At 36.6% G+C, this 16,134-nt stretch overlaps 1 protein-coding gene across 11 annotated transcripts in view; it reads left to right on the top strand.

Moving 5' to 3' along the window:
• The window catches only part of CD55 (CD55 molecule (Cromer blood group)), a 49,284-nt gene that overhangs the window by 18,369 nt on the left and 14,781 nt on the right, over nt 1–16,134 (top strand). For 4 of the 11 annotated variants that reach the window (XM_042926376.1, XM_042926383.1, XM_042926384.1 and 1 more), the window contains 3 exons: nt 2,224–2,244; nt 7,400–7,469; nt 10,819–11,135. In XM_042926376.1, coding sequence (XP_042782310.1) covers nt 2,224–2,244; nt 7,400–7,469; nt 10,819–10,978 — 251 coding nt within the window. In that variant the 3' untranslated portion in view covers nt 10,979–11,135. The other 7 variants (XM_042926382.1, XM_042926379.1, XR_006199144.1 and 4 more) reach the window with 6 other exon arrangements.

Raw genomic sequence — 16,134 nt, 5'->3', positions numbered from 1 at the left:
AACAAAATCGTAGAAGTCCCTCAGATTTGCCCCCTCCCTTTCCAGATGCTCTGTCGATCCTGAACTCCATCCACTGACTTATCCAGCCAGTAGGCCCCTGGCATTCTGCCCCTTACACCACATGGCCAGGGATTTCCTTCCCGGCAAACACACAAACCGCATTCCAGGCAGTTCTTCTCCCTCTTTTGGTCTTGACCAATTTCTGCCTGTCTTCCTGTGCCCTCTGGTGCCATCAAATCACCGTCATTATGTTTTTGCATATTTTGTTCAGGTTTTATAACTGCTATGATGAGGTCTATTTTGCCATCACCCCAGACGATTTTTAAGAGCTGAAAACATTACAGATATCATTGTTGAAATTTCCTTTGTATATTTCTTGATTCCATTAGGTAAAAAGCCAAATACGTGCAAATACGCAGAATCTTAACCCCTTCCTACCTGCTTTGAGTCATTCCTCAATGGCATCAAATAACTGTGTTTTTTCAAAGACAGTTATACACATTGTGACCATATTTTTGTAACAATTTCATACATTTCACAGTTGTTATCTTGAAGTCTTTCTTGCCATTACCTGGGTATTTTTAAGAATTTGAACATTGCAGACACTGTTCTATGTCACCATTTCTGTCTCCCTCAAGGCAATTACTGCCTTGAGGTCTGTGTGTAAGCATCCTATCTACGTTTTAATTCTCGTGTTGTATGTGTATTTACATTGGTACGTGATATTGTTTTGTATGTTTTTATAATTTATGTGAGCAGTATGGCATATATTTCATCATCTAACTTGACTTTTGGTACTCAATATTGGTTTTATAGCTTACGTTGACACCTTTATATTTAGTTTGTTACTTTCAACACTTGTAGGAGGTTATTTGACGTCTTCAACCTAAATGGTTTAGGTTGAATACATCCAATTTTCATAGAGCATGGAAAAGAGAAATAAGTTTCACTTTATTTTTAATTAAAAAAAAATATTTTAACATTTGTTTATTTTTGAGAGAGAAACAGAGCATGAGCAGGGGAGGGGCAGAGAGAGAGGGAGACACAGAATCCGAAGCAGGCTCCAGGCTCTGAGCTGTCAGCACAGAGACCGATGCGGGGCTCAAACCCTCTAACTGAGAGATCATGACCTGAGCTGAAGTTGGACACTTAACCGACTGAGCCACCCAGGCGCCCATAAGTTTCACTTTATATAAATTTGTTATAGAGCTAACTTTGTTGAAATATTTCTTTCTGCCAAAAAAAAAAAAAAATACAAGATAATTTAACAAACTTAAACTAAACCTGAAAAAAATAAATTAAACCTAAGTCAAACATTGTGATAAAAATACAACCAATATTTGGGGTCAATTTTCTCTCTTTTAAGTAATTAACTTACTCTTTAAATATCATCTACCACTTTTTGCTCATATGGAAAAAGAAAGTAGTTGCTGTCACTTAACTGGGTCCTTACGATTACAGCATGTACCATACACTTTCCATTTCTGGACACTAGCCCTTATAACAAGCTTGCAAAATAAGTCTTTTTAGGTTCATTTTATAGATGGTGCATTCAAGGCACAGAGATTAATTTGTAGGATTCAGACCGTGCCTAGTACTAGGGAGAAAATTGGGGGGGGGGGGTATACACCTGTTTGCCAGCTCCCAGTCCTGTGCTTTTTCTGCTGTGTAATATTGCCTGTTCTCAGTGGTCCCGTGAGTATATTTGTTCACTACTTAAGAGAGCAGAATCTTACTATAAATATATTTACTTGAAAGTGAAGTTTGCTTCATTGCCTTCACTTGCCTCATTCACAGTCATTGAAAGGTATAAAAACTAAGGTGCTCTGGTAATTTGAGTTTTGATAGAGTCTGCTGAAAGAGACTTCAGTTTCTGATAGTTTCTCGGTCATAGGATTGGATTGCAGTTTACTATTTAAGCTTTCAAACTCGCTTCTTGCCATCAAGTCCCAAATTATATGGTGTTTGTTGCAGTATTCTTAGTCATGTTTCATATTTACAGTGTTGACTCTGCTGAATAGATACGCACTGTGGTATATGTCGTTTGATTAAGTTAATACATAACTGTTTCATAAATTTACTTACAATTATTTCTTTTAGTTATGAAAATCTGAGTTACTTTTGAACTTTGAAGTGCATTTTGTTGATAAATAAAATTGCTAGGAAATCATTGACTTTATTTATTTTTTTTGTAATTCTTTTTTTTTTTTTTTCCTTCTTCAGATGCTAACATCGCTGCAATTGGTAAGTTCGGTTCTTCGGCAGTTAAAAGAAATTGTCATCACTGTGGGATGTACAATCCATATTCCTGGAAGAGAATCTTGTCTTTTAAGTGTCTTAGGAATACTATTAAAATGCAGTGTTTAAGGGTATCGAAGAGAAAACAGGTAAATCCATTTTATCGACGTATTTGGTGGACACCATTAGGTACTCGGTATGTTCCTAAGGATTCCCAACCGTGTTCTTGTTCCAAGGTAGTTTTAGGGCAACTTCAAATCATGTGGCCAGTCAATCAGGTATTATTGAATGCTTATTGTCTCAATGCATCGTCAGGCTAGGGGCCAAAGAACAACAAAGAAGAGGCAGGTACCAATACAGTTTTTAAGCCTCCAGTATTCTACAAGTAATCATAAACTACTCCTTGACTGTTTCTAGACTTCTGTCCCATTCCAGAGACAGCAGAGTGCCTTTGGTTATATCCTCTTCCATTTATCTACCCTATCAGTGATTTAAAGCAAAGTTAGCTTTAAAAAATATTCCGTTGGTGTAGACCTAAGGACCTACTGTGTCGCCATTTATTCTAGTTTTGGTCCCAGTTCTTTTTTGTTGTTCTTAAATATATTATCTGGTATTATACCTTTTAACAAGAAGATTAATAACTCCTAACGAAGATGGTAAAAGAAATGTTTGTTCAAAAGCGATACAGCTAAGTTGGCATATTAATCATACCCACTAGAAGATATACTCTTATGAAGACAGTATTTCAAAATTATGTCCTTATAAGCCAAAGTCTCCTATCTATATATGCATTAGTGAGACAAGGGGCTAAAGCTGAAAGCAGGTATTTATTATTATTATTTATAGTTCTTTTATATTTTGAATGAACCTCTCCTCAGCTAAAGTATTTATCTTGAGAGATTTGAACAGTTGGAATTCACTTTGTCTGTTTGATATTTTAAATAGAAATAAACGTATTCTAAATGAAAATCTCACGATTTCATGATTTAATGTTAAGAATGGTGAGTCTAACGGGTGGGCTTTTTCTCAGCTGCCCAGTAGCATCGGATGTAGGTCTGAAGTGCTTATTTTCTCTGACATTCTTGAACTGTGGACTGTGTGATCTTCCAGAAACTTTCTTTCGGGGGTTAGTTGTAATTCCAACTTGTGCTCAAAAATAAAGAGGAGCTCTTCCCTTCTTAAAGAACATCTGCAGCGCTCGTTCTCTTTGGGATCCTAGCTTTGTAAAATATAAACCTAAACGTTATCCTTATTTCTTCAATGTGTTCTGTGAACCGGGCCGCTTTTCTCATTCTGTTTGTTATTTATATTTGTGCGTTGTTTTTATTTGAGTGTAACAGACACTCATTTTCCCTTAGTCTCAGGTGTACAATACAGCTATCTCGCAAGTGTATACGTTATGCTTGCTCAGCACTCGTGTAGCCAGTCTTTTTTTTTTTTTTTTTTTTTTTTTTCATTATTGCCTTCTCTCCCTCAAGGAACAGTTTAGACATTTCCCCCCACTAATGGTCTCCCTGTGACATTTTACTACCACAAATATAATGCAAATCTATTTATATACTGCATTTATATCTTTATACATAAGAAAGTAAGATTTTTTTCAGCCTCTTGGGATGATACTACACCCCACTGAGAATACATGCTCTTCATAGTTGTATTTTGTTTTCGCTCTTGTTTCTGGTTTTGTTTTTTATGCCAACATTGTATAGAAGAAGACAGGCTTGGGCTTTGGAGTCAGGCAGACCTTGGTTTGAATCCTGGTTTGTTTTGTTTTGTTTAATTTAGTAATTATTCAGCCCCACTGATTGAGCTTAATCTGAGTCCCGGTTTTCTCTTTTTATGATCCCTATTTAAAGTCTTTAAAGCCGAATGAGATAGTAGGATATGAAAACTCCCAGCACGGTGTTCAACATTGAATAAATAGTAGCTTAAAGAAGTCCTAGAATGCAGTCACTGTTGTTTTCCTAAGATGGTGTTCTGACAGTTTTAGCAACTCCCTCTGGCCACACCAAAGAATAAGAACAGTCCTTTATTAAAGTAATATTTGCGTGTTGGCTGAGTGGCAAGTCCTGTCGTGAGATTCTTATAGGTATTATTTTATTTACTTCTCAAAACATCTTACAGTGTCTCTATGTCCCATTTTTTTTTAGCGGAAAGAACTGTTTTTGCAAGACTTGTAACTTACCCGAGGTCACACAGCTCTTAGGTGCTTCAATGGAGGCTTGACTTGTATCTCCAGCACTAGGTACTCAAAAGGATAGAAAGATTCTTGTCCTATACAAAAACCTGCACAACTCAAATTTGAAAATTAATGTGGTCTTGGTTCTTTACTTCTTTCCCCCGTCATTGCTGAAATCCCATATTGTGACATTCATAAATTTCTCATGGTGGTTAACAGGTCCACTGAAGGAATATTTAAGAAAAAATTAGAGACTACTCAGTGAAATATCTAAAATGCTTTTTCTGTAGCCTGTAATATCACATGCTTATTCATTTATGCTTTATACATATCCGCCTGCATACGGCATATGTTACAGACTAGCCCAAGTGGAAGTGTATTTCCAAGACTCGTGAATCATCAGCAGTAATTTGAAAGGCATCGGATGCTGTGATACGAGGTCTTTGGTGTGTGCTATTACCTGTCTCTGTGTATGACAAACTTAAATCCCGTTATAAAAAATGACTTCAATTGTCTATAAGTTACTCAAAGTTAAGAAGTCAGGTGGCATAATTATAGCATTTTTCATTGATCTTCTTAGGCTGGCAAGAGAAGTGTGAACGTCTCCCACTTAAAAAGTACGGAGGCACAGAAAAGCCATTGATGGTAGCAAAACCCTAACAGAGTCCTATGGATGTTGCTGAAGAAGCAGTGTTGAATTCTGGTTTCTTAATCTGGAAATGAAAATTTAAGGTTTAATCAAGCACATTCTTTTTCCACCAAAAAAAAAAAAAAAAAAAATCTTTCTGTTGTGACTTCACTTGTCCACAGACGTCAGTTCCTTTATTCTGTTTTGTTAAATAGGATTAGAAGGAAGAACAACCCATTCACAACTTTTTAAGTTTTTTTTTTTTTTTATATAGCATCTGGACTATATTTCCACTTTATTAACAATATAAGTGAGACCTTTTGAAGTGAGGAGACAAATTCACATTTCTTCAGAAAAAGCATCACTAAATTAACGTCAGATCTTGTATGTGGAATCTGACTTGGGTTCTTCAGAAATGGAGAAGGTACTCCATCTGATATAAATTGGGATTGAATAACTTCAGGTATTTTTACTGAGAATACTATAAACAGTTAAAATCATGACCAGAGCCTGGGGTTAGATATACGTTTCTCTCCAGTAATAAACCGATCACCTCACCCTTTTTTGGTCTCGGTTTTCTCTTATGTAAAAAGAAGATCCATCATTCAGTGTAATTTAATAAATATTTACTAAACACTTCCTACTATTTGCCAAGTACTGCACTAGTTATTGGAGTAACGGGATACAAGGTGGCAAATTGCTTTGCGATGTTTTAAACACTAAGTATCATTCTATACAATGAGGACCATTGCTAAAACACTCCTTTTACTTGGCAGAAACCCATTTTGTAAAATTATGTAATTTTCCTACCTAAAAACTCTTCAGTTAATGACTAAGAATGTTGCTGTCATAATCATAATCTCATTGCCTCATTTATTCCAAGTGGTAAGTCTTAACACCCTTGGGTTGGTTTTCTGTAGATACCAAGTGAATTTTGAGAACGTAACTATTGCCTTTATACCTTAAAGTTTTCTTTGCTTATAATTTGGAGGGTAATACTCTTATTATTTGCTAAAGAATCATTTATGTAGAATCCTGTTTCTCCTATTTCTGTATTTTATTCTAGTCCCCTGTGAAAACATGAGTCTCCACACGCATTGTTCTAGAGTTACGTGCGTTGATCAGTGTTCTAAGAGTAAGATTTTAGTTCTGTCATCCAGATACTCTGGATCACTTTAAAATTTTCTAGCTTCGTTTATCATTCAAATTGAAAATGGGATGGTTTTTCAACAATTGAAAATGGCAGAGGTTAATGGGGAGTGATGGAGGGAAAAGAAACCCCAAATTTTTGAGGAGCCATGATATATTTTATGAATACAGTCTTTCCACGCTAATGATGTGGTAGAGAATCAGTTAAAGAAATTGATTGGGTAAAATACTATAAAAACTTACCTGTGGTAGAAATAGCTGTTTTGTTAAATCATGTATCCATACGACAGTGTGATTGTGTGACATCTGTATTTGGCTGATTTGGAACTGATTTGTGATTTGGCCACATTTAACCTCACTCAGTTGCTTTCCTTTTGTTATCTGTAGTTTCCTATGCAATACAGATCTAAATAATAGATTTCAAGGACCCTAGAGGGTGAAGTAGGGAGGAAAAGGGAGACCAAGAATGGCATAGACAAAGGGCAAATGGGTGGGTTTTGAGAAGAAAGATTATGTGTAAAAATCAAACTATAAAAAGTATTGTTGACCAACTTATTTGACTAATTGTTGTTCTATCGTTCAACTCAAAATAGTGCATTTAATCCTAAAAGTAAATATTAGCTTTCCTAACTGAAATTTTATCTACAAAAGACTAAACACTGGAGGGCTTATTCTGTAAGCAAAGTAAATATGTTGTACCCTCCATGCACAGGTGATCTTACCTTTCCTGTGATGGAGAAAGGCCTACATCTCTTATCTTTACTATGAACTAAGCGGCCTTCCCATTAACAACCACAGATGTAACTCTCACCTTTCTGAAACTCAAATTACTCATCTGCAAAATGAGAGTGAACTTCAAGATACCTCCTAGTGCTAAAATTACATAAGGCAGTCATCATAAAATTGAACATGGTCAGGTTGAAACACTTCGTTATCCTCTCCAACCCGTTAAACAAATTTTATTTGAGCACGGTGATACTTTAAATATTTTATTTCATTTTGCTTTGAAAGAAAGCAGGATAAGTACCATGCAATTTTTACTGTCAAACGTGACATAAAAAAGCTATACACAAACTGTCATTCATGGTCTCCTATTTTTCTTTAACTTGTCTCATATCCAATGTATTTGTCGTTGTGAAACTGCATTGTATATGTAATTGTTCATGTTTCTATTAACTGTGTTACTAAATTTTTTCCTCCTCAAGGACTTGTTGCTGGTACTGTAATTGGTACCCTAATTCTAGGCAAAATTGTCTGGCACTATGGAAAATCAGGGTGAGCAGAAATTCTGATGATTTAAAAAAAATTGTTCTTAGCTTCTTTCCAGTAAAACCTGACACTCTACCAGAAGGTAACTTTCTTAGCTTAATTGTATGCTTTGAAATCTATCTCTTTATTCCTTTTTTCTGTAATTACAACCCTGGGTCAACAGACTTTGTGTCTTTTTTTTTTTTTTTTTAAATTTTTCAGTAAATTCAAGGACATTAACATTTCAAAGGCAAGTGATTTGAAAGCCAGATTCTCACTTTGCCATCTATTAATCAAATCACCTTGTGTCCCTACTCAGTACAACTTATGATAGGATCTGTGTTACACAGAGCAAAACCCCAAGAAAAGTCAGACTCTAACATATTGTTAACGTTGTCTGTGGGTAGCCTTTTTCTGAGTCGTATTTATTAAAACACACCAAAACACCTAAAAACAGCCCATTGGTTAGGAGGGCGGGCTCAGGAGCCTGACCACTTGCTTTGAATCCACCTGGCTCTACACTTTATGTGCCATGTGACAACGGGTAACTTCATCTCTCTAATGCCTCCATTTTCTTATTTGTAAAGTGGGAGAAGCATAGTACCTGCCTCAGGGGATGGTAGTAAGGATCGAATGAGTTGCCCACCATAAAGAAGAAGGTAGAATGTTGCTTGGCACATGGAAAGCCCTCAGATGGTAAAACAGCAACACATTAAAAAAAAAAAAAGTCGGTATGATTTGGAACATCTGACCTGCACTAAACGTATTTTACGTATGATGCCTTGGTTGGCTCTGACATTTCCTGTCAACAGAGGATTATTTAACTTGACCCTCCTCTGTTCAGAAAACTTACTATAGAGTTCATATAAACTTGAATTATTTCTAAACTGCCCTAATGCCTATCTATTTTTTTATCAATTCAAAACAACCATATATTTTTTATTAATTCAAAACAACCATATATATATGTATATGTGGTATATGTATATATATACATATGTACATATACATATATACATATACATTACATATGTATATATACATTACATGTGTATATATATACATATACATATGTATATATATACATATACATATGTATATATATACATATACCACATATATACATACCATATATATACATATTACCACATATATACATATATATACATGTATGGTATATGGTATACCACATATACATATATATACATGTGTGGTATATGGTATACCACATATACATATATATATGGTTGTTTTGAATTAATAAGAAATATATGGTTTTAAATTGATAAAAAATAGGCATTAAGGCAGTTTAGAAATAATTCAAGTATACATATGTATACATGTATATGTATGTATATACATATACATATATATGTTATTTATTTATTTTGAGAGAGAGAGTGCAAGCAGGGAAGGAGCAGAGAGAGAGGGAGAGAGAGAGAATCCCAAGGAGGCTCTGTGCTGTCAGCACAGAGCTGGATGTGGGGCTCAATCCCATGAACTGTGAGACCATGACCTGAGCCAAAATCAAGAGTCGGATGCTTAGCCAACGGAGCCACCCAGGCCCCTCGAAACAACTATATTTTAATGCTGTTACTAAATGGCTTGTTTTAATTTGGGGGTTGATGTGAGCTATCTACTTTTTACCCTCTGTAACTCTTACCTTTCTCCTTAAATTAACAATATGATTTAAGCCTATTATAAGCTAAATTGTGTAAATGTTCTTTAAAACACTGAATGGTTCAGTCTTCCAGTAAAATTATCTGACCACTGGGTCCTGGGCTTTGTGGGTTTTTAAAATAGTTTTTACAGCTATTTGTTTACTGCCAATAAAGTATTTTATATATATATATATATATATATATATATATATATATATATATATGTTTTATTGCTATAATAGCAAATGTAGTAAAAGAGTTCAGATTTTTCAGAAGCTTTTTAAGAACGTGTTTTAGACTCCACCAAAAACATACAGAATTCTAAGACCTGTTAAGTGAGTTGCATTGGTACAGATGCTTTAGCAAAACTACTGTGGAAAAAAACAGTAGACTGCCCATCTTCTGTACTTCTTTGCCCTCATTCCAGCTCTCCTCTTGAATTAGAGCATTATCAGTTTGCCTTCCAAAGCCAGTGCTTGGTAGGTGAGAGGGGTGGAAGGGAAGGTGGAGTGGATTGGGCGCTCTCTGGGCTGCTTCAGTTTCTTTACCTACTTTAGTAAAGTAATCAGCCATGATGGTTTTAATAGGATGAAAAGTGCTGAGACATAGAAGGAGAAAATACCTGTTTTGAATTTCACTGGGGTTTTGCAATAAACCTAGTTCCCCTATTTCTGAATCACAGAAGTTTGCGCAAACCCCTGAGGAGGAATTTGCCTTTTTCAAGTGCCCTTAAAAAAAAAAACACTCCACTTGCCTAGTTTTGCAAGTATAAGCTGTTGAAGGTAAGAGCGAAGTTCATACATTCCTGGTTATACTCCAGATCTCATACTGATTTAATTAAACATTGGGTCTTAATAGGGACTGGGAAAGGGTTAATGAGTATGCAGGTGATAATGTACCTTCGCCTGGTGATCCTTCATGTTTGCCTATCAAAGGATTTGCTTACTGCTTTTTAGAAATGTTGGGTTTGGGTGATGAGTTTTAGTTCAAAAGAGGGACCCGGTTGTAAGGGAATGCTGATCTTGCTTTTCGGTTGAAATTACCATTATATAATTCAATTGGTGTTTTCCTTCTCCACTACTCAGCTCTTATTACATACATGAAAACAGAAAAGCATGCAGTTGTCTTTCGTAATTTCACCGTGATTGGTGATACCTCAGAAGTCAAACCTCTGGTCAGTTCTAAAAGGTATATGGTTTTACAAAGTCGCATCTCTGTGTCTTGCAGAATGTCCATCAGTACACTGGGGCGGGACTTAACCTGTGACCGTTCAAGGACTTGTCAGAATTGGTTTTCATGATTGAGTGACTAACTCATTGAGTCTCTCATTCGCGTGCCGTGTCCTCTACTCTGTGTTCATCGTCTCGCCTTGGGTTTTGCGCTCAGCTTATTGTAATGACTGGATGCTAGCAAAACCGCAAATATCTCGTAAAACAAAAGGTGGATGCATTGGGACTTACAAATAGGAATGCCTTTCTTATGACTATTTGCATCGTGAGATGATTGGCTTATAGTGTATTTGTATTTGCATTTCTCCGGTTTGGTTGGTGGCTTTTAGAATTTCCAGTGTGTAGGAAATATTAAAATTGGTTTTACGGTATCTTTTGTAAGTCACGTTTATAGATCTTACAGCCCTTTTATATTATACAAAATTATGATGCCAAAATACCATAATATAAACGTATCTGTGAAATTTTCTGGGTGTCTTTCTCTAGGTGTCTTTTGACGAAACTTTCCTCTATTGCACATGTAGCAGGGGTTTTCATTGACTTTTATTCTGAAAGTATCTTCATCGAGTGTAATTTGACTGCTTATTTTCAAGAAACTAAAAAACTCAGGTATCCTATTTTAGTTGCTATAGCAACTAAACACTAAATTCTACCCTGGCTGAGGTTGGATGACTTACTAATTTCCATTTGTTTTGCATGCTGCATTAACGGATTAATTTTCATCGTTTATCACATAATAACCAAAAGATTAATGTGTATCATCAGTCAATAAAATTATTTTGACTTTAATTTTCTTTTTTAACTTTCAGGACACACATGTATAACATTGACAGTTTTGCTTATGACGCTAGTAACCGTCGGCTAGCTGACTTAGCCGAAGAAGAGATCAGAAGAAAATATACACAAGTGTGCAGAATATTTCTAGTTTCTTAGAACCTTGTGGAGGAATGGACACAATAAATGTAATAGTGCTCGTCATTTTTCATGTTATCACTGTCTTTACGGGGTGTAGGAAAATCAGTGGAGCAGGTCTGTCCTGAACCTCTTGAAAATAGAACCACTTGCAAGATTTAGAGTGATCACTTTCCTTAAAGCATAGGAAAGTGCAGAGGTTTGTTCACGCTTAGAACGTGAACGTGAATGTGAAGGAAATAAGTGAGTTTTTTCACTAGATGTGTAATGTTACTTTTGTTTACAAAGAAAACTAAATATTAAAAACAGTGATTGGATATTGAAGACAAAAAACCGCAAGTCTCTTCTGAGCAGACTTGCCAAAGAGAGATGAACCGTATGGTAAAATAACTCTTGACTATTAGGCATTGTCCTGTTTTCTTATTCCATTATGATGAGGCTGAAGGTGTTGGCAAAATTTTTTAAAGGAAAAATATGCTAATGACCCAAGAGCATTGATTTTTCTGGGGTTAGTTGGTGGAAATGGGGGAACACAGAATGAAGAAGTAATTCTTTGGCTATCATTTTGTTTAAAAACAATCTTTTTTTTTTTTTTTTTTTTTTGGAGAAAAAAACCCTGTGAAAGGTTGAAAGGTATCTTCATTGACTTAATGTCTTTAAAAGTATATTACAATATTAACATAAGAGTCTATATTTCTGAGGTAGGGGGTGTTCATAGCCAAATCCTAAATCTTATTCTTTTATAATATTAAGATTAATTTATTTATATTTATTCATGTCAGTGAACGCATTGATTTTTCATATTCCATTATGATGAGGCTGAAGGTGTTGGCAAAATTTTTTAAAGGAAAAATATGCTAATGACCCAAGAGCATTGATTTTTCTGGGGTTAGTTGGTGGAAATGGGGGAACACAGAATGAAGAAGTAATTCTTTGGCTATCATTTTGTTTAAAAACAATCTTTTTTTTTTTTTTTTTTTTTTTGGAGAAATCAACCCTGTGAAAGGTTGAAAGGTATCTTCATTGACTTAATGTCTTTAAAAGTATATTACAATATTAACATAAGAGTCTATATTTCTGAGGTAGGGGGTGTTCATAGCCAAATCCTAAATCTTATTCTTTTATAATATTAAGATTAATTTATTTATATTTATTCATGTCAGTGAACGCATTGATTTTTCATGTATAGCAAGAAAAATTCAAGAAGATATGTAAAGAAAAATTTATTTTCCCTAAATGGAAATAAATAATGGATTGCATTTTTGTCTCATGTAGTACTTGAAATTTATTTTCTTAAATATAAATATTTATTTCTAAATAGGAGATTATTTTCCTGCATCTCATAAGTACTTAATAATGCTATCATTTGGTTCTCCTGGTGCGAAACATTTTCAGTTACTTTTATTTACTTATTTATTTATTTAGAGAGCCAGCGTGAGCAGGGGAGGGGCAGAGTTAATTTCTTTTAACATTTTTTCATTTTTGAGAGACGGAGAGAGACAGAGCATGAGCCGGGGGAGGAGCAGAGAGAGAGGGAGACACAGAATCCAAAGCAGGCTCCAGGCTCTGAGCCGTCAGCACAGAGCCCGAGGTGGGGCTTGAACTCACGGACCGCAAGATCATGACCTGAGCTGAAGTTGGTCACTTAACCGACTGAGCCACTCAGGCACTGAGAGAGAGAGACAGAGAGAGAGAGAGAGAGAGAGAGAGAGAGAGAGAATCTTAAGCAGGTTCCACGCTCAACACAGAGCCTGACTCGGGACTCGGTCTCATGACCCTGGGATCATGACCTGAGCCAAAATTTCAGCAAGAGTCCCATGCCGAACCAACTAAGCCACCCAGGTGCCCCTTAAGTTACTTGTAAATTATGCCATATTGTACTACCTCAAGCATGTCATATTCTCATATAAGAGTTGTGTCACTTGTTATTAATTTACCTAAGGACAATCACATTAATTTCTAGATGATTATCCATTCTTCTCATCTTACCGATTACGTTTGAAGGGCTGGAATAGACTAGCATATACATATAACTAAAGTTAACAATAATTATTTTGCCATATTGCTTCATCCATTTTGTTGTTAAAGTATTTTAAAGTAAACGTCATATGCATCATGGTATTTCACTATAAATACTTCAATATGATTTCTAACAAGAAGGACATGTATTCTACCTAACCACAATCATCACAACTAACGAGATTAACAATAATTTCCTAATAGCTTCTAATATTAGGAAATTTTTTGAACTTTCCTAGAAGTTCTGCATGTAGCCACATATAGCTACTAATCCATTTGTTTGTTAAATAAGAGGGCCTGCTCCGCCTACTTTGTGACAGTTTGGTGCTTCCTGGGGTAGCAGCGAGCATAACAACGATTCAGTTAGAAAAACACCTGAGCGCCTACTATGTGCAGGTCACCATGTGCTAGGTGTGTGCTTACCAAGATCTACAACACAGTGGCTACCCCCAATTTGCTTAGGTTCTATCACAGGAAAAGCAAAACTAACACAGTGAGAGAAAAAGTGTAGAATTACGAATATTCCAGCAATCACCCGTACAGAATACAGGGAGTATCTAAGCTATCTTTGCCACACGAGCGCGTGGTGGGCAGGGAGGCGTTCGAGACAGGATGTGAATTAAGGAAGGACAAATAGATGAGATTCACATAGCGGGAATGGAAAGTGCAAACGCAGTGTGCCCAAAGTAGGAAAGGCTCACGGAGAAGACTTGTGTTCGGTGGAGAAGTAAAAATGGTAAGTTCCGCATAATTATTCTGTGTGATTAAAGTGGAATCAATGGACACAGGTTTATAATAACAGGCATTTTAGATATTGGGAAATACTGAACTTCAGCAATACCATACACTGAGTTAACCTTTATATCTTATTATTTAGATAAAGGTAAAGCTGAAAAAATATTTAATAGCTACCTTGAAGAAAATAAACAGTAGGCGTATTGGGGCTAATGGCATTGTCTTACAGGATTTATAACTACTTTGTGTCCTGTTGTCATGAACTTGAATAATTTTATGTTTTTTCCCAAGGTAAGCTCTCCTTTGAGATGATACTTTGATTGCAGAGATGGTATTGCCTTTACCCTTGACACTGTTGCTGATAATCCATGCAGGAAATTATACTTGCTTAACACAGAAATTTGTGTAGTATAATATTTAACCTACTATCACTACCACTATCACGTTTCTTAGAACACTTAAATATTTTTTGTCTTGTCACACCCTCCTACTTTTTGTTGGTGAATGCCCAAGGTGGAAGTGCCTTTTTTTCTACTCAACCAACTTGAGCGTCCCCTCCACCCCCTTGCCTAAATTAAAAAACAGCTCCCTCCATGGGGCGCCTGGGTGGCTCAGTCGGTTGAGCAGCCGACTTCAGCTCAGGTCACGATCACGTGGTCTGTGAGTTCGAGCCCCACCTCGGGCTCTGTGCTGACAGCTCAGAACCTGGAGCCTGTTTCAGATTCTGTGTTTCTCTCTCTCTCCCCCTCCCCCACTCATCCTCTGTCTCTCTCTCTCAAAATAAAAGAAAAAAACTTAAAAAAAAAAAAAAGCCTTCCTCCCTAAAGTCAATGCTTCTTTTGCAAACTAGTCCAGTGGTGGCTGGTTCGTTTTCATGCTCCTTGTTGTCTCAGTGTTGAGAAGTGGTGGTATTCTTTTCCTTGCTTCCCATTGCCTGTACTTCATCCATCTCAATATATTCCTTAAATTTTCTTTTAGTGTGTATCTATTTCAGAAAGAGAGAGAGAGAGAGAGAGCATGAGCCGGGGAGGGACAGAGAGAGGGAGACACAGACTCCAAAACGGGCTCCAGGCTCTGAGCTGTCAGCACAGAGCCCCACTCGGGGCTCGAACTCATGAACTGCGAGATCATGACCGGAGCTGAAGTGGGATGCTTACCTGACTGAGCCACCCAGGCGCCCTTCCCATATATTCTTTAAAAAGTGTATCTGTTCTTTACTCTGGTAGGACAATTTACTAATATATTAAGTTTTTTTCCCTATAGTTTTCCCTTTCTCAACTCCAAGTGGGTAGCAAATTTTGGTCTTCCTTGCTCTAGGGGAACATCCTGACTTCTGGGAGCAGAACCACTAAAAGACATCTCTCTTCCTTGCTGTTCTCTGAAATTCTATACTCTCATCATAGACTAACTAAGCTGGTGGGGCGGGGGTGGGGGGGGAGGTAGAAACAGAACCAGGAAGAGGGAAGATTCCTGTGAATAATAAGACAGATGTTGCTAACAACCTCAAAGTCTCTGAACCAGGCATCCTGACAGCTTCTGGGGTGAAAAGGTAAGGACTCAGAGGTACATGATGGGAAGCATAATGTTATATTTTGAAGTTGAGACTAGCAGGATTTGTTAAAGGATTAGGTGTGCCGTTAAAAAGGCAAGAAAGGAATTAAGGATGACACTAAGAGTTTTAGCCTGAGCGACAGAAAGCGGGGAGGTTGCACTTACTAAACCTTAACTCCCTTGGGGAAGACTTCTGTAACAGAAAGGTCAGGAGTTTGTGTTCCTATATGTAAGTTTGAGATGCCTTTTGGGCATCAAAGTAGAGATGTTGTATAAGTAGTCAAAAATACAAATCTGGAATTCTGAAGCGGGGGTCTAGGCTTGAGATGTATATGTGGGAGTCATCAATAAGAGAATATGTGTCAATGAACCCAAGTGATGAAAGCAAGAGGAAGACAGATTCAGCATTAAGGTTTACGATATGGACATCATTGGTGGCCTTGAGCAAAGCTCTTTCAGTACCGTGGTTGTGAGTCAAAGCCTAAGTTAAGAGGCCAAAAAGCGACTCAGACAAGAGAGATTAAAGATGGCCAATGCAGGTGAATACAGACAACTTTTTTGAGACGTTTTGCAGAAAAGTTTGGG

Source organism: Panthera leo, chromosome F3, assembly GCF_018350215.1.
Source record: "Panthera leo isolate Ple1 chromosome F3, P.leo_Ple1_pat1.1, whole genome shotgun sequence".
Taxonomy (NCBI): domain Eukaryota; kingdom Metazoa; phylum Chordata; class Mammalia; order Carnivora; family Felidae; genus Panthera; species Panthera leo.
Note: the sequence above shows the minus strand (reverse complement) of the source record. Positions and strands in the feature narration are given on the sequence as shown.